This window comes from Orbicella franksi, chromosome 10 (genome assembly GCF_964199315.1).
Source record: "Orbicella franksi chromosome 10, jaOrbFran1.1, whole genome shotgun sequence".
NCBI lineage: Eukaryota > Metazoa > Cnidaria > Anthozoa > Scleractinia > Merulinidae > Orbicella > Orbicella franksi.
The window spans coordinates 17,864,559-17,883,867 of NC_138154.1; the positions used below are offsets into that span (position 1 = coordinate 17,864,559).

General features: G+C 41.3%; 1 protein-coding gene across 1 annotated transcript in view; it reads right to left on the bottom strand.

Annotated features, from left to right (window-relative positions):
• Positions 1-217: 217 nt before the first annotated feature.
• LOC145501856 (uncharacterized) overlaps positions 218-19,309 on the bottom strand; it is a 97,695-nt gene continuing 78,603 nt past the window's right edge. Inside the window, exons 58-77 of the mRNA XM_081481242.1 lie at positions 18,946-19,050; positions 17,922-18,029; positions 16,700-16,862; positions 16,423-16,538; positions 15,972-16,027; positions 15,703-15,788; positions 15,163-15,276; positions 12,801-12,976; positions 12,039-12,096; positions 11,300-11,490; positions 10,018-10,092; positions 9,839-9,936; positions 8,884-9,027; positions 8,108-8,188; positions 7,336-7,440; positions 6,656-6,753; positions 5,836-5,906; positions 4,879-4,944; positions 3,645-3,839; positions 218-2,852 (exon numbers count right to left, since the gene is read on the bottom strand). Of these exons, the coding sequence (XP_081337368.1) occupies positions 2,754-2,852; positions 3,645-3,839; positions 4,879-4,944; positions 5,836-5,906; positions 6,656-6,753; positions 7,336-7,440; positions 8,108-8,188; positions 8,884-9,027; positions 9,839-9,936; positions 10,018-10,092; positions 11,300-11,490; positions 12,039-12,096; positions 12,801-12,976; positions 15,163-15,276; positions 15,703-15,788; positions 15,972-16,027; positions 16,423-16,538; positions 16,700-16,862; positions 17,922-18,029; positions 18,946-19,050 (2,205 nt within the window). The 3' untranslated portion in view covers positions 218-2,753. The remainder of the gene's footprint in view (positions 2,853-3,644; positions 3,840-4,878; positions 4,945-5,835; positions 5,907-6,655; positions 6,754-7,335; positions 7,441-8,107; positions 8,189-8,883; positions 9,028-9,838; positions 9,937-10,017; positions 10,093-11,299; positions 11,491-12,038; positions 12,097-12,800; positions 12,977-15,162; positions 15,277-15,702; positions 15,789-15,971; positions 16,028-16,422; positions 16,539-16,699; positions 16,863-17,921; positions 18,030-18,945; positions 19,051-19,309) is intronic.

A 19,309-nucleotide genomic window follows, 5' to 3' on the forward strand; every position in this document is an offset into this window, starting at 1 on the left:
ACACTCGCCTTTTAGGTGTGCGCCATTTCCACTCCATTTGCACTCTTCTCCACGTCCTTCATAAACCTAATTTACCTTAATCACGGGAAAAATCATCAGTAAGGCTAAAAAAGTTAAGGTAATTTCCCTGAAATAAAACTGCACAAAATGTTTTGTTCAAACTTTGTCCAATGAACATTTATCACATGAGAACTTTAATTATAAAATAAAAAAGGTGGGTGCCCATGCTCGTTAAGGAGCAGTGAGGCATTGAAAATGTCCCATTTTGACGTTATTTAATGCTTATTACAAGAACACATGCCAAGTAAACTCTTTGTGAGCCCAGACTCATAAAAACACGCCTCAAACTACAGTCGATACTTCTGTCGGACACAAATAAACTTTTTAAGTTTGATTTTGACAGACAGCTGGATCCTTGTTAAAATATTGGAACCAAATTGCTTGCCACGGCTATCAAACTGCAAAATAGAAAAGACCACAGTGCAGCTGCTATTTTCCTTATTTCTTCAATTTTCAGAAATAGAAATCAGACTAGTCTTTTCTCACGCAAAGCTAATGATTTGTTGATTAAAATGACTGGAAAAAAATTTGGGGTGCCCGAGCTCGTTAATGAGCTATAGCCATTTTTCAACTGACAGAACTCAATATCAAGGCAAATCCACCATGTTTTCAATGTGCGCGTGCACGAACGCGCGCTAATGACGCCATAAATTATGCGCAGTAAGGATGCGCAATGCAATACTGGGGAATGACCTTAAAAACTGTTCTACAAGTGGGAATCCGAAATACACTGGTAGAGATTTGGTGTTCACAAAAGCCATCATCTCTTACTGAACTCTCTCCCGTGGTAACCTTTCCCATATCATGTTAGAGAGGGCTCCACTGTAACTGAATAAGCAAGGCCAGTTCACGCCTTCTACTGTGCTTATACATACACACAAGTGTACATCACATTGGGATCAAGGTGTAGAGACAAGGAGGCGCGCGCGGGGTGGGGAGTTGTGGGGTGACTGTTGATTTCGTCGCGTGGGTGGAGGTGGATGTTGTACTTGATTTCGCTCTGTGCAAAGTCTAATCCCGGAATCCGAGTCTATTACCTCGCATTCTGGCTGTAACTTTGCGCTTTCCCGGCTAACTCGCGCATTGCTGGTGTATCTCGAGAAACTAATTGTGAATGTGTTGCAGTCCAAAGGGTAAAAGAACGTTCTTCCCCGTCCAAGTGTTCCACTTCGCCAGAGCTTATCTCCGGTTTCAGAGGCATGAAGCGACAAAGAGTATTTCTACTGCCCCTCAATGTTGGATGCGAGTCCATCACAGGTTTACCCTCTGCCAACATTAAATTCGTCGGTACCCATTTTGCGTAAGGTATTGAGGTAGAGACTGTTCCAATGAATATCACAAGCCTAAGTGGCCTGGCATAAGTACTTGTTGTATGTAATGTAAACATCATGACTCTAGCAATCAATGACGTGCAGAACGTATGTTTAATGGTGCTATAACAGTACAAGAGTCAAACTATACAAGTCCTAGAATTGCCCCAGTTGTCATTCCAAGCTAATTGCTACGTATTCCTAAATTGCTTAAGTATTTGTACGAAAATAGTTATTTAAGCCATCTTGGTGACGTAAATACTGATTTTCTAACCCGTGTCATATAGGTAATGTAATTATCAGGATGAAAAACTTCGTAATAATAATAATACTGAAAAAAACAATAAAGAAGAAAAAAAATACATTTTACTCAGCAAATGTTATCTTCTACTGATCAATGAACCCGCCATTGGCATAAATACATGCACCTAATAAATAAAAACACACGAGGACTACCGAATTTTAAAGTGGAATGCCTTCCCACAACGACAGAGCGCGCACAACTTTAGACATTCAAGACCTTTCTTAGCAAACTTCAGGGTCAAAGCTGGTGTAATGGAAGGTATTCAAATCACAACAGTGTCAGAGGGTGAAGAGATCAAGCCTAATTGGTAAGAGCCTGTTTTTGCAAAGATAACAAAAGTCTCCGTGAGTCACCAGTGCCAGGTCAACATGGTTGCTAGGCATCATTTTCCTTCAGCGTACCCCCTTTGTTATTTAATTGGATGATAGAAAACGAACCCGTGACGGTACTATGCTGCTGAGATGAGCTACGAGTTCTTGACACTGTCAGGTACTTTTGAAGTGCAGGTTGAACACTTTTTCGGTTGAGACTTGCCGCACTTACTAAACGTCCCTCACACCTTTTTGTCCTTTACAATTTTTGTCTACTCCATTAAACCCTCGCTACGTTTATCACAATACCTATTTACAGCGTACCAAAATACTTTTGTAATATTAGCTTAATGTAAAAAGAACACTCGTCGTCAACGACATTTTATAACTTACTGGTTATAGTGCGCATGCCGTGATTGGCTGGCAAGACGTAATGACTTCACGTAGCATGTACAGTTATCGTCTTAATTTTATGTTAGACATACTATCATGTAAATACTTTCTGTTAGGAAAACCTGATGCAAATACTTGAAACAAAAATTAGAGTTCTGAGTAAAAAAATTGCGTTTTCATCAGAGTATGTGAATGCACATGCGTGTTTTTAAACTTACAGTGAAAACGACAATAAAAATACAAAAGGCTGCTGTAAACTAAAGGAATAACAACTGGCTATGAAATATATGCTGCTACATGACTAAAAATAAAAAAAATTGAAATTCATGTGGAGCAATGAAGTGAAGGTATGAACAAGCTAAGGAGAACTTGTGCCTAGAGTTCGCTATGTCGCGACATCGAATCAGTAAGACTCCTTCTTCTCCTTCTGTTGTTTGGGAAAGTGATCACAAATCGATTCTTGTCCACAGAGCTCTGTAAAAAAGGTAAAGGTAAGGGGTAAAGTCTGCATACGAGCCAAGTGGCTCACCAGGCCGAAGCTTATCCCGGTTTCTGTAGCACGAAGCGACTAGGAGTATATCTACTCTCCCCTGGATGGGACGCTAGTCCATCGCAGCCAGGGTTACCCTCAGCATTAAGTTCGCCGGAACGCATTTATACACCTGGGTGGAGAGAGGCACTGTGAGAGTAAAGTGCCTTTCCCAAGAACACAGCGCAATGTCCCCGGCCAGGGCTCGAACTTGGACCGCTCGATCCGGAGACGAGCGCACTAACCATGTGGCCACCGCGTCCCTAACTCTGTAAAAAAGAGTCATGGTTAATATTAGCGAGGGTCTGTGGCACAAAACAAAACAAACACGAAAACAAAAAACGAAACGTTACAAACGTGATTATGGAGAGAGAAACCCATTTGCACTAGTGCGCAATGAATTTATGGTCTCTACTTTGATTTGAAGCGGATTCCCGCTTTTTTTGCGCGGAAGTCTCGTTATATCACAGTTTTTAAATACATATCCACCAACTACATTACCACGGCCCATTCTAGCTGGTCGCATATCTATATTGGTTAAAAAGATAGTAATCCGATCAAATGATTCCGGATTCAAAGACAACCTTTTCTCAGGGGGATCAAATTTCCTTTACATAGCCAATAGCCACGAAGGGTACAAGGGGTACTAGGGTACAATAATTTCCAGTACTCTCGTACAAAACTAAGCAACTCTATCATCATACTGGAACATAATCAAGCGACGTCAGGTTGCATACCGACACAAGGCTTGGTCCGCCCACCAGGTTGCCATGGTAATCATTACCCGCTTGATCGAGGATGACTGAACCAGTAGAGTCATCCATATTGAAATGTGCTCTGACTACGCCCTTGTGGATGGGTCTCAACAAGCCCGCTGTCTTCATGTAGTCGACGATCTCAGAGTCTTCCACGAACACTCCCCATAGAGTTAACTGTCGGAAATATAAAACAAGGCTTACTTCTGTTGAATATATTTAATTATAATCCATCAAATATTTTCGCTCGCGCGCGATTGGTCTAAACACGTCAGGTGACCGAATGTTCCCTAGCTAAAACTGGGGAATATCCGAGATTATAATCCATCAAATATTTTCGCTCGCGCGCGATTGGTCTAAACACGTCAGGTGACCGAATATTCCCCAGCTAAACCTGAGGAATATCCGAGATTATAATCCATCAAATATTTTCACTCGCGCGCTATTGGTCTAGACACGTCACGTGACCGAATATTCCCCAATTTTCAAAACTGCGCGTGTTGCGAGAAAGATTTGAAGGATCTTCGCTCTCGGAAAAGTGTTCGCTTCTCGGAACAGATAATGTCCGAGGAAAAATATCCGAGCATAATTATTTTCGCGCCAAATGGAGGCTATTGTTTATCTACAGGCGGTTCAGAAACGGTTGGTTTTTGAGAGGACTGTAAAGGAACGAAGAAAATCATTTCCTGCTAAGGTTTGACCAAAAAAAGAAGAAAAACACGACATCTCGTTGAGAATTTGCGAAGGCATTCAAAATAGGAACAGTGATAACACTCCAGAATTCTTATTAAGTGTTATTGGATCTTTTTAGGTGTTATTGGATGCATAAGATTGCTCAGGAGGAGGTTTATGAATACTACTGGATGTTCACCGACAGGAGCTTCCGAGTACTGACGAGAGCCGATGAGTGCTAACGACTGCTTACGAGTCATCTTACGAGCCGTCCGAGCACGGATGAGTGCTCACGAGTACTTATGAATGTTAATGAAAACTCACGACAGCTCGCGAGTAGTTACAGGTACTCACGAATGCTTAAGAGTGTTTACGAGTTCGAAAGAGAGCCCTTTATCCTTATCATCCACAAGGTCAAGCTTGCTCCCGCTTTAAAATCAACTTAGCCATTGATGATAATCCCCTGTAAACGTTATGATATGCTTCTTACGGGCGCTGAGAAAACCTAGCACGATAGTCAAGTAAAGACAAACAAACAACGTACGTCATCCACGGTCCCCTTCATGTAATTATCATTGTCGCGTCCCACATACAGAAGGTCACTTGGAGCCTGAAAGAAACAGAAATAAGAAACGTTCCTCAACGAAGTTCAATTTACTTTTAAGCCCTGGCCAAACGGACTCGCCAGTAGACGCAAGCTGAAAACTTGGGTCTACGTGCGACTCCGTTTGGTCAGGCCTTGCGTTGACTTGCGTTGACTTGCGTTGACTTGCGTTGACTTGCTCTCACTTTGGTCGAGATCAAATTTACACGCAAGTCGACGCAAATATTTTACTGTTGGGCCACCCAACCCAAGTCAACCTAAGTTGAGAGACGTCCATTAAGCTATTATTACCCAATGAAGTACAGGATATGTCTGCCTAGAAATGTTTGTATGTACTAGCGAGGAAACTTGCGAGTCCGTTTGGCCACCCAACGCAGGTATCTACGCAAGTTCAACTTAAGGCTACTTGCGACGACTTGCGAGTCCGTTTGGCCAGAGCTTTAAAGTGCGCCGGAGGACTCAGAACTCATGCTAAGCTCGTGAATGTAAGTTATATTTGTGTGTTGGGTTTCCCATAAGGGACTTGTTTGAAAAGAAAGAAACCTAACAAACACCTGTCACAAAGTTTAAAGCCCCGGCTAAACGATCGCTACATTTCAATACAACGTATCGCAACATTGTTGGGCGCGTAAGCGTCAAATTTGAGCCAGCAACACCCAACATGTCGCAACACGTCGCAACAGGGTGGCCAAACGCGCGCAACATGTTGCGCCCAACAATGTTGCGATATGTTACGTTGAAATGTTACGATCGTTTAGCCTGGTGATGCTCTTCTAGTGTTGCTACAAACTATTGAGACAATACAATCATAATTCATTAATTTATGATTTGTTTTAACGGAACGCTTTTACGCTTTCACGCTTTCAAAGTAAAACAAAACAACACGGAATAACATACCCAAGTGTGTGGCAAAACGCTGCTCTGTGATCCAACGGATGACCCGTCGACAAAAAGTTCCAGTTCGTAAGCTGAAATTGATAAATGGGACAGACCATCAAGGGATATTTCATCGTGTAAGAAACAAAACAGTTTATTCTTATTTCGTTAGTCAGTTTATACGTCTGTCTGTCTGTCTGTCCGTCCGTCCGTCCGTCCGTCCATCCCTTTGCCCAACTTCCTTCAATCTCTCCTCTTCCCTCCTTTACGGCGTAGTTTGTTTGTAAATTCCTTTTTCCTCAACTTCTCCATCCAGACGTATCTCAGTCTGTCCAACCTACCTCATTCCTCTCCTCCCGTCTTTCCTTCCTTCCGTCCTTTTTTCTTTTTTGTCAATCTCTCCCTTCATCACTCATCTGTTAATCAGTCTGTCAGTCAATCACTCAGTCAGCTACTGTGTCTGTCTGTCCGATCTTCCTTGCTCCTCTCTTCCTTCTACTTTTTTGCTTTAGTCTGTTTATCAATTCATCCCCCCTTTACTCGTCCGTCCGTCCGTCCATCCGTCCGTCAGTCAGTCTCTGTCCGTCCAATCGTCCTTACCAGCCTTTCTTCAACCCTTCCCTCTCTTGCTCTGTCGTCTGTTTGTCAACCCTTGCCCCTTTACTCGTCCGTCCGTCCGTCAGTAAGTCTGTCTGTCTGTCTCAGTCTCTGTCCGTCCGATCTTCCTTACTCCTCTCTTCAGTCCTTCCCAGGGTTACTCTGTCGCCTGTTTGTCACCCCCCTTTAATTTCCTTTCCTCGTCCATCTGACAGTCTGTCTTTCAAACAAACTTTATCCTTACTTTGAGCGTCATATCTGTAGACCAAGTGATGCCATTCTTCAGGTTCAATAACTTCAGATCCTTCAGCAACTGACGATCCAAGGTTACCATGGATTTGTCTTGAAAGCCAACAAGGTTAAAAATTGCAACATGTTTAGTGTGCATCTTTGGTTGAAAATTCGTAGCTTGAAAAGCTCTCCCAAATTTCTATGCAATGTTGTAAAATGTCCCACCGTTATAGAGTGTGATTCACGTCCAACAGACTCCGACAAATCTTGTGGTTTGCGAAATCTGTTAAGAAGTTCGCAAGTCTTTTGAAGTTGAAAAGAAACTTGGAAAAAAACAAGTTCCGCTTGGAACGAGAAGCAGATTTTATCTGGAATCCATCAAACCATGTTTTGTAAATTTACTATGATAAAACAACATTGAAATTCAAGTCAATAAAGTATGTTGCTTTAGACCTCCAACTTAACACAGCGGCGATTAGATTTGTAATGTTATTTACACTTTAGAGACAAAAGCGCCCTTCAGAAACATATTTGTATTTACCAACAACCAGACACCTCGGCCAAGGAGATTTCCTTAAATCCGAGGTTAACGAACAATCAGCACCCCACATGCAGAGCCAAATTGACGGAGCCAAGCGAATTTGTAATGTTAAAAACCGACAATCAACCCATAAACCCATTATCATACTCTACCTGTTTTTCAAGTACAAGCACAAAGTAGCATCAAGACTGCACACAATAGGCATTACAGTATAGGGATAATCCGCTGCCATCCAAACCCATGCGCTGATGGTAAAACTACAACGAAAATTCAACACTGTTGGCAACAACTACATTTGTTTCAAATGCCGCACTAAGATGTGGTATAAACAGATTAGAAGCTAATTAACAATTAAGATCAGTTGACAGGTTCAGTAGGAAATCGCACATAACAGGATATACCGGGTGAGGGGAGAGGTGGGGGGAGGGTGAGGGTACCTCAGGGTAAGATGAAAAACTTCATGTAACTGTTCTTCCTGGAAAACAAGGAAAAGTTACGACATTGTTGAACCATACATTCGTTTCAAGGTTGTATCGAAAATTAGAATTTGTCAAGAAGACCTATATATTTGATAAATTGATGGCACTTAGGTTATATAGCAGTTGAGGTAAATTAAATATAAAAAGAATATTCCGAATGTCCTTTTGACGCCAGTGGTGTAATACGTACGACTTTAATAAAGACACTTTATAGGGTAAACTAAACTCAAGTACTGGTTCCATAGTGGCCCTTAAATAAATAAAGAGAAACATTGTTAAACAACCGTCATTGGTTTGAAGCAGACAAGTTGGCTATTCACAAGACGTGGAGGAATTAAATTAACCATAGAAACCAAGGGATGTAACTACAACTTGGTAAACGATGCATAATGAATGGAAAAACAAAATATCCCAACGATAGGAAAGGTGCAAGCTAATACAGTACCTGTCTGTTAGACCAAGATTGTGAATTGACGGCAGTGACACGTGATCATCAACACCGTCAAACTGCAAAGCTTGATTCGCTCTAATGTAAACACAAAAGTAATTTACATGAGGAGAAACAGTCTAAGAATACATTGGAAGATCGTCAATTTTTCCTCACGGGGTGATGTTAAGTACGTAGTGTGTTTCAGTTCGGAGAACAACATACCCGCAAGGGATGAGAACGGTTGAACCAGTTTAAATATCTCTGAATGCTGGAAGTAATGATATCAAACACGAAAAACCGAGTTTGATCACATATCCAAACACCAAGAAGATATTTGAAAATAAGACGCGTAACCGAGTATTTTTGATCAAACACTGTCTTGAGTGTTTGATATATCTTCTCAATCGAAGCTATAAACAAGAGAGAACGAAGAAGCATCGTAAAAAAAAACTATGCTAATTAAGATCAGATATCCAAACTTAATTTCCTTTGTTTTACTTTGATGAATTATTTTAAAATGAGTTTGACAAGTGGATGTGCAGTAAGGTATAGTACACTTTTCATTCCATTCTGCCTCTTTACCAAATACATTTGATCAACAGTACTATTTGAATCCCCTTACTGATGGAGGTACGAAGGATTTTCAACAAAGTTAGGACACAAAAACAAAACAGAGTTATTCCAGCCGGTTGCACTGGCTACGACCAAATGTTTTTGGAGGTCCACCAAGCTCTTATTTTCAATTTCGTTTTTACGCTTTTTTCTGCGGCAATGCTAGTATTCCAACTGACCTGTCAAAGCATCTAGCCTCGAGTCTTGACCAGATAACATCCTGCTGTCCGAACACTAACATGCCGAGCCGACCTCCCGTCAGTGTGGTATCATACACGTCACCTGAATCAGTTAACACTGTCTCACCTTGTTTAAATTGCACTCTACAATGACAAACAACAGGAACTGGCTTGATGAGATTGAAAATCTCTTTTTCTCCAGCTATTTGTTCAAGTATAAACGCTTAAGTGCTGCCACAAAGAGGTTAACGACACCTCTCCCGTTATTAGGTGTTTCAGTGACATTTCAAAAGACAACTTCAAGATCTTTATCAGGTGCCATCAAAATAATGCAATTTATTTTATCACAGATCCAATAGGCAAACGGGCTACATTTCCTTTGACAAAGCAGTTATGCAAAGAACAAGCTACCTTTAGAGGTTCCAATTTAAATATCGTTGTTACTTTGTTATGTATCCCAACATTTCGCCGCGAATGATTGCCAATTACCCCACGGTAAGAGCGATAATTTCCTATCTAAGACCATCACATGTCATCGATAGCCTGTAGGATGTCTTAATGCAGAGGCTGCGAGGCTTTACTAGGATTTTCACCGTTAGTTCCATAGCTAGTTTAGCCATAAAGTGGATATTTCCAAACATTTTCGTCAATAAATACAATCAGTGCGGTGGAATCCAGGTTACGAAAACAAAACGAGATGATGTCATGAACTGTGCAAGTGCAACCTTTCGGTCAAAACTTGAATTTAAAAAGTTAGATTGATTTTTCACGTTTGTTTCAGTAAATCTAAGTCGTCATTACAGATACTCTTTCTGGCTAGCAGAAAATGCTTAGTCCAGTCATATTCTAATTTCAAGAACCCCTTTTATACGAACACAATTTTACGTCTCAAAAGTAATCGTATCGATGGCGTCCCACTGTACTACTAACAGGGATTATGACTGTTATTTGATACCTGATAAGTCCTATGGAAGGTCTGTGAGTGACATGAAATGCGTAAGGAGTGTGATAGTTCCATCCCTCCATATTGGGATCCTGCCACAAGAGCTTAACCTAGAAAAAATAAAAATGCTTACATTAGTAAGGTTCGCAAATGTTTGCATTTCCCCTCAGGGATAAAAGCGAATTACTGACCTCGTTGGTTGTGTCCCCAGAGTGCCACAGTGCTTGGGCTAAGGTGGACCCAGGTCCCGTGTTGGAATCGACAAGCTATGTAAAGAAAGCGAACAAAACCCTAGTCAATGCAATGTAAGAAGAAAAGCTTGGGTTGTTCACAGCAATCCAAAGCATGCTTTACAGTTCGTTCTCTACTTTCTAGCCTCTGACTAAATGGTTCAAACCAGTAGAAAACGGAAAATAGTGGAAATCAGAAAAAAAAAAAATGATTGAGCAGTACTTTCACGTAGTACCGTCCACAAAGTGGTTTCGGACTTTGAGTGTGTCGATAGCACCTTAGTGTGTGACCATAAAAAAAGGTGTATCACGCAGTGCTTTCGTTTGGTGTTGCTTTTACCATATGATGTTTAAAATGTTTAGTTAAGGACGTTCGCGCGGAAATTTTCCAACATTGATTTTTTTCAGAGACGTTTACCACTGTAAGATGTTGAGTTAGTCATGTCAGAAATGTAAAAAAACGGGGGGTCACCGACTTCGTTTTGGAGAGAACATGCCCGGAAGAATACCCGTCAGCGAATAAGGCCAGAGTGTCTGTAAGCCCAAAAATATTGCAATTAGATCTTTGAAGTGAAATGTCCTCTGCCAAATATTGTTTAAGTGGACCTATTAACTGAATCTAGTCAACTGGTGGGGTTCCTTAAAGAACAAGTTCGCATTTAGCGACCATAGTTTCACGCGCCTAGCAGCCGCAGGATAGCAGGATTAGATGTCCCGTGGACAGAAATCTTGAAATGTTTTTAACTTCCCACATTGATTTTTTGTTCATTTTTGGACAATGTGGAGATAACTGTGAATAAAATCTGTTTCTGCATAGTAAAACAGGGGTCACCGAACGTCTAAGATCGTTAAATCCAGGCAAAGCTATAGCAATGGCCAACCGCCCTATCATTGTTCATTTTTTTACTTAGCGCGTTCTCATGCACTACGTGGCGTGTGAATTTGCGTGCGCAGTAAGGATGTGCAGAAACAATTAGCGTGAACGTCCTTAAGTGGACTTAAACCAACAGATCATTGACGAACATATGGGAATGACTGAAAGTATAACCAAGGTAGGCAAAATGATTAGTCTATATAGCAACTGTTGTGTTGCGATGTGGAGCAAGTGAAAGACTTCGATGTTTTGAATCTTAAAAACAAGTTAGGTTCGAAACATCAGCACTTCAAGCTCTCTGCGTTGGTTGACTTCAAATTTATAAGCAGCTAAGTCTTTCACTACATTGTTGCCTAGCAATGAACGCACCTTCAGCTGAAGGCCTTTAATTGCTGCCCGATCATTCAACTCCTGGAAGTTGCTGTTTTCTCTTCTCCACATCACCACATAAAACTTGCGGTTTGATTGATAGCCAAACACCACGCCAACGTAGTCTGTGGCGTCTCTTCCCTGGATATAAAGTACTCCAGAGTAGTCTACAGGACCGTATCTGGGTGTTCCTGGCACATGCAAGATAATCAGCACATTTGTTTAAAGGTGATGTTACAAGAGCCCGTTTTTAACGCTCATTTTTAACGCAACATTCTTGCGTTGAAAATCGATATCGTGTAACATGGCGCACAGGGCGACTTTTAACGTAAAGTTTTGTTGCGGCAACTTCCTGCAGGTTTTCGAAAGCGATTAAAAAACTTGCAAAATTTTAGCCCGAAATTACAGTGTTGCGTTAGAAATTGTTTCGAGTGACATACCGTAGCCAAAATAACGCTGCGTTAAAAGCTGTCTCGCGTAACGTAGGTTAAAAATCGGCGTTAAAAATTTGCTCGAGCAACATCACCTTTATGAACCAGAGGGTTTAGTGTTACGAAAGTATCTTAACAAGAGTAGCCCCACGAATTTTTGAAAGAGTTACGAAATGGACAATCGAAGACAAAATCCATGAGAAAATGTTTAGGCTACGATGTTTTCCCTTCTCTATTTTCCCATTTGTGAACCTGGACACACATGCAGCAAAATTCACTTTGAAATAATTACTCGTAAATATACTAACCGATCAGCATAGAAGGGCGCCTAGATGCGGTGTTGGTTATTTCTTCGACATCAATACCCTGAGGAGAGAAAAAACGCTGTTTCTGATACCGCTCTATTAACAAAGAAAAATCAGGGCGCGATCATTAAAAGCTTCGTGGAACTCGGATTTTTTTTCCGAGTTAATGCCATTTCTACATTTACTATTCCTGAAAAGTAACACTGAAAAGAAAAGGCTTCTTAGCCTAGTGGCTAGTGGCTCCCCCTGACTGGGATGCTTGTCCATCACAGGGTACTCCTCAGCATTCTGTCAGGCTGCCATAACAATTAGCCAGTACCCAGCACCTTTGCTCTCTTTTCAATTTGAGCGAGGCATAACTTTAGTGCCTCGGCTTCCGGACTGAGCGGTCGCACTTCGAGCCAAGCCTGGGCCACGGTGTTTCCTTGAGCAAGACACTGTCCAATGTTAAGCACTGTCGGTTTTATCACTATATGATAACTCAAGGTATCTGAGGCTTAAGGAAGTCCACGATATCACAAAAGCTCTCAGAGACTTCACACAAGCACATCGAATGTAATAAGCCATTTCCGAGTTTCTTTTTACCTCTAATTCAAAACGAGTCCTCACTTCATATGGAGGCGAGTTTGATTTGAAGGACACTTAACATGCAAGAAAAAAAAAAACTCATTTCAGTATGAAAGGGTGTGCACCAACACTCGTTTTGAAACAGAGGTAAGAGCAACTCGAAAATGGCTTATTGTGGCGAGACCGAGCAAGAGATACCTTTACAGCGACCCTCCAGACAGGCAGCTGATCGCTGTGTCCGGGATACAAATCAACTGTGAAGTGGTCTGTAAAGTTTGTTTTACTCGTATGCTCCACATATGGACATTGGTCATCATTATCCTTCACACCATCGCCGTCAAAGTCATCGACACACACATCACCGACAGCTTGTGCTGCAGGGAGAATAAAACACAACATCAAATGTTAATCATGTCTTTATTAGCTTTCACGTGCAATTAATGCAGAGGTCGTCTCTTTCCGGGTTTCATAGGCAACTAGTGAAATTTGTAGCGATTTCCGAGAGCCATTTCGTGTCTGCTTTGGTGTCAGATTCGCTAGGCTTTTGAATTGGGTCTCGACTCATGCCATGAACTGTTTTTAACGAACAGGAAGTGTTGCTTTTGGCCGATGTCAGTCAATTTATACCAAAATATAAATTATAGTTAATGTCTAACCATACACCTCAGGAGAGAGAATAAATCTAATTATGCTAATTTTGCTAATTATGCTAACTGTACTTATTACCTAATTATGCTCTCTTAGCAGTTCCCTACACCAAACATTTTGATTCACTCATGGTCTGGGCTGCTATGACATTAGTCTTTTTTGGTTTTCTGAGATTGGGTGAACTCACATGCAACTCAAAATTTTCACCTGAGATTCACCTTGCTCCAAGGGATGTTCGGTTCATCCCTCACCAGGGCAATCCTGACTTTATGAAATTGAGCATCAAAGCCTCCAAAACAGACCCATTCCGCTCTGGTCACACCATCACTATAGGGAAAACTGGCCTACCCCTCTGTCCAATTTTGGTCATGCAAAAATACCTGCAAGAGACACCTCCTCCGGGCCTTTGTTCATATACTCCTCGGGCAAAGCCCTGACTAAAACAACCCTAGTGTCAGAAACGAGGGACCTATTGTCCCGGTCAGGTTTCAATTCTTCCCATTACGCTGCGCATAATTATAGAATTGGGGCTGCCACAACAGCAGCATCAGCTGGGTTCCCCGCATGGCTAATTAAAACAATGGGTAGGTGGTCATCAGACTGTTACGAGCGGTACGTAAGAGTTGCTCATTCTATTTTATCTGACGTTTCAAAAACCCTCGCTAGTAAAACACATCTTTAGCCCAGTCAGTTACAAAGTCCTTAATGGGAGAATTTAAAAACAAAATAGATGTATTTACATTGTAGTTAAGCCCTTTGTGCTCCAATATCAACACGCATTTTCTCCTCTCTGGCCTCCAGCATTTTTATTTTTATTTTATTTTAATTTTACCTACTATTTCTACCCACAAGTTATGGATTCACTCCAATCATGTATATGTGAGGAGACATTAGATGTTGGTCCCATTGGCGCTCAAACGGTTGAAGTAGCTGCATATATTTCTAAGCAACAAAGTTTTGAGATTTGATTTTATTTGTAACGTGTACATGAATGTACTGTTTTTATCGTCTATGGGGAATACACCTTTTGTGTATTTCGTGGGGATGAAGTGCTCCCATAGAGGTCACCCTTTACCCCATAGACTCTTATTATTCCTTAACCCGGGGGATTCGACTCCTAGAGAAGATTATCAAGTCTCCATACCCTGGGGGATTATTACCCCCTAGAGAGGATTATCACCTCTCTCTGAGTATCAGTATCCTGGGGGATTACCAGCCCCTAGAGAGCATGATCACCTCTCACTCAGTACCCTTGGGGGATTATCACCCCCTCTTGAGGATTACCTCCTCGTACTGAGTACCCTGGGGGATTATCACCCCCAGGGCGATCCTTACACCCCTAGGAAAAAGTGACCTAGAATTCTTCATTGGAGTGCTTCATCCCTTACCCCTTTTCCCCACAAAAGTTCTGGTTGTGCTGTTTGTCTATATATAATTATAGTAAGGGTTATGGGTTAAGAACATTAATATTTACTATTTATTAGCTTTCACTTGCAATTAATGCAGAGGTCTTCTCTTTTCGGGTTTCATAGCCAACTAGTGAAATTTGTAGCGATTTCCGAGAGCCATTTCGTGTCTGCTTTGGTGTCAGATTCGCTAGGCTTTTGAATTGGGTCTTGACTCATGCCATGAACTGTTTTTAACCAACAGGAAGTGTTACTTTTGGCCGATGTCTATTGAGTAAACCGCAAATCAAAAGCAATTGTGATTTGGTTGTCATGGTCTTTGCCGCCCCTGCTGCCATGTCATGGCCTCGGGTTCTGACCGGTTTATAGCGACATGACCTCTTAAACAAGCATTTTTTGAAGAAGAAAAAACAAAAAAACAGCGTCGAACTTAGAATCTTAAAATCTCGGAGTATCCTCTGAATGGGGCAAATAAAATTTTTATTTAAAAATAAAAAGATAAGGACCTTTAGCGTCGTAAGCTAAGTTGACGTGTTCTTGACCAGGGTTGCTGACCAACCGGCAATTATCATCACGATTAGAAATGCCGTCACCGTCTTGATCGTCGTCACAGGCATCTCCTACAAAAAGGCACCAAAGACGAAGTTAAATCGAAGCTGGAAAGAATGTAGCTTCATACGCAGCGCAGACGCTCTTTGGGCTTGTCACGCAATTTTCCTCGTTCCACGGACGACTGCAGCTAATTATCCCCGGACAAAGCTCATAGTACTCATTTACGAGAAAGCGATGCATACGCGAAGGTTTTCTCGACCAACTGAGCGAGCGAACTCTAATCACGTTCAAAGGCATACAAGTGTAAGATTCATTCCTGTAATAAACGGGTATACACAAGAATAGTTACAGAAAGGGTTTTAGTGCTCACAATTTGTACATTAAAGTTTGACAGGCGCAAAGTTAGCCATTCACGCGGTTTGCTTTCTGAAAAAGAATAGCAACCTTGCTCTCGTGACAAAAAAGTATGTCTTTAACTGTTAAAATTTTCATACCTATTGTATCGTTATCAACATCTGCTTGTTCGCCATTTGGGAGATCAACACAGTTGTCAAAACCATCTGGTACACCATCACCATCCCTATGAACAATACAAGACCAAAAACCTTCCGATAAAGACAAAACGTGTAACGCATTTAAGAACCAGCTAATCTCCGTTATGTTTTGAACAACAAAACTCTTCGTATCTGTAGATGCAGCTAGCGAACCAAAATAGTACACGGCTCGCTCCATCGAAGTTAAGATGATAAACTACAGAACTCACTTGTCTTTCCCTGCCCCGGAACAAACATCGCCGTATCCACTTTGATAGGTATCGCTCTGCAGGAAAGATTAAACAGTTTTCAAAATTCACTTCATCAGTGAATAAATAGTAAGAAATGTGAGAATTGAAGTTAGCTTGTTCCAGGTTCCTAGAGCGCGGGAAAAATAGGCAAAAGGCAAAATTTGGCATGCGAAAAAACAAACAAACGAACAGACAAACAAACAAAGAAACAAACAGACAAACAAACAAACGGACATAAACAGAACACAGAAATGTCTGTTTTCTCATGAGCTGCATAAAGGTGTTTTAAGGTTTATTAAACGATAAAAGAATCACAATGATATTATAAATTTGAAATCCCACAGTTGCGACATTTAGCAATTTGTCATGGTAACATTTGTCTTGTGTTCGTCTCGATCAGTTATTTAGTCATATCATACTAGCCGCTTACCTGATCGTTGTTAGAATCCGCAGGGCAGTTGTCACAAACATCCCCTACACCGTCACTATCAGAATCAGTTTGGTTAGCATTGCTCACTGTTGGACAGGTATCGTTAGCAGAAACACCTACAGGCGAAAGGTAGACATTCAGGTTTGTTTACAACAATTGCTTTAGGACAAAGGAAAACGACCGTTTTGCGTCAATAATAATCAAGTCCTCATGGCGCGTTGCAAGAATCTCGAAACAAGTCAAATTGTCCGTTTCTGATTTCGCGCATGGCATTTACCATCGTTGTCAGGATCCCCAGATTCGCATTTATCCCCAATACCGTCTCCGTCACTGTCCAGTTGATCAGAATTTTGCGCATTGACACAATTGTCACATGCATCACCCACTCCATCTCCATCCGAGTCGGACTGATTCAGATTCTTCACGAACTGACAGTTGTCCTGAAGACAAAGAGACGAATTAAAAATCGCTTGAGCAATAGACGGATCCGGCAAGGTGTTTACATTCTTGTTGCTACCCAATTTAGAGCACGTCATGATTCATTTGCGAGGTTGCAACTGTGCAATTTGCCACACGCAACTGATTACATGGGAGCATGCGCAAACAGAACAATTGTAACCTCCTAAATGAATCATCACATGATCAGAATTGAGTGGAATTCATCTATTTTAGCAACATGTTTTTCCCAAAATAACACAAAATACATACAGACACTCCTCATGAGATACAAATAGACAGGAAAAAAAAACTAATTGCAGTTAAAAGTGTACATAACGTTGTCAGGGATAATAAAAAGAAAAAAACATGCTTCTGCGTGCGGTGCTGGATTGTTTGTCACAAGGAACCAAACAAAAGAATGCACAGTTAAGCTCCATTTCCGCCTCTCTCTCGAGTACGGTCTTTTTTCAGACCGAGAAAGGAGGACTGCGGGCTTCTTTCGCGAACAGCGGCTGGTTATCGAGCCTCATAGATAATTGGTACGAGAGAGTTCTAAATTGGATGCACTGGAACCTTCTGAAAATAAGTCCTGCACTTTTTCGTTTTCTTCGTTCAGGGAAAGAAAGGGGAGGGGGACAGCAGTAAAGATATTCATAACTCGGCTCAAAAATTTGCAAACTGCCATTTTCTGTACGAACCTATCCACTCGACAACAAACAGAAATCACGATATTCAGTCTCAACGCTTATTTCCAGTTTCCGTGACATGAAACAACCTTAGCAGCATCTCCCTGGTTGGGATGCTTGACCATCGTGGCGTTTCTGTTCTCTCTCTCTTCCCTCCCCCTGCATTAAATTCCCTGGTGCCCATTTATACTCCTGCGCGGAGCGAACCACTGAGAATAAAGTGTCTTGCCAAGAAACACAACTCAAAAATTTCGGTTCAAATCTGTACCTTCAATCCGGAGACCAGCGCACTAGGTATTTGACTAACACGCTTACATGTAGAGTGATAATAAGGATTTAATGACAGGGAAATCGAGATAAATAGATAACACTCACCAATTTATCAACTATCAAATCATTATCGTCATCCTCGTCACACGCGTCTCCGTCTGTGTCACCATCATTATCTTCCTGACCCGTGTTAGGCACACTTGGACAGTTATCCTGCAAGGTACATACCACAAATTACCTCATGGCAGAGGAGAGCAAGTACTTATATCTCGCTGAACGTTCTGTTTCAATTCGTTCAATTCAAGCAACTGGCCAATTGCTGGTTTTCAGTGTCACGCAATTCAAAATAGATCAAAATAAAAATCAAAACCGGTCAATAGATAAAGTCCAGAATCTGGGAAATGAAAGAAGGTAAATATGCAAAGACTCTCGCCAAAATTCTGTTCACAGCAATTTTTCTTATGCGAGATGTGCGGAGAAATTTTTTCCCCAAATTTATAGAGATTTGTATGGAGACGCCATGCTGGTGCCCATCCGTATGGGCACCAACATGGCGGCCGGAAACCAACAGAAACATCTGTCACTGAGTTTTGCTAAAAAAGCGGGAATTTATCCCTCGAGGAACTCTAAAACATTAAAATAATACTTTTTCTGAGACATGAAATGTTAGGATAGCCAAGTTCCCCGAGATAAGTCACTTTTTTAACCATTATGACAGCTCTCTAGGCCGTGATGTAAATGCCGCGTCACGCAAAAGCTTAGAAATTCAAGCGTAGTGTATCACAAAATAAACCAAGAACCCATTCGGAGCGAAAATTTGTATGAATAGTAGTTTTAAGCTGTTCTTATACATCATTAAAATAAAATCTCAGGAAGATCAATAGTTTTGTAGTTCGAATTTTAGTGACGTCATGTGAAAACCAGCTATACATTGGGCTGCACGTAATTTTGTCAAGATCAAATATTGAATGAAACACAATAAAAGTTATAAAGTGTACTGTGGGAAAACCGATCAGATATGCTGCGATGCTATATTTTCGTATATAAAGCCTGTGATCGTTTCGTTCAGCTCACTAATTTGTTGTCGCCCCTACAGTAACCATTTCATTGTGCAAAAGATGTTCCTCACCTTGTAGCAGTTTGGCAAAGTGCAACTCAACCCAAAAGAAGGAATTCCATCGAGATCAGGATCAATCTCACATTCTTCTCCATCACCGCCATACCCATCTTTACACTGACAAAAAAAAAAAAAAAGATTGACGCGTGAAATAATGGTAAATGTGAAACTCGGTTGAATGACGAGGAGATGTCAAACTCTTCACGAACTCTCCGTAGTTCAGGCCCCGTCCACACTGCACACACTGCACCTGAGAAATTTTGAAAACACAGCTTTATTTCTGCGTTTAGGCCTACGGTCCACACTAATCCGTCACGAAAACGGAGCTTTTCGTAAACGCTCTTCAAACCGGACAAGTTTGAAAACGCCAGCTTTG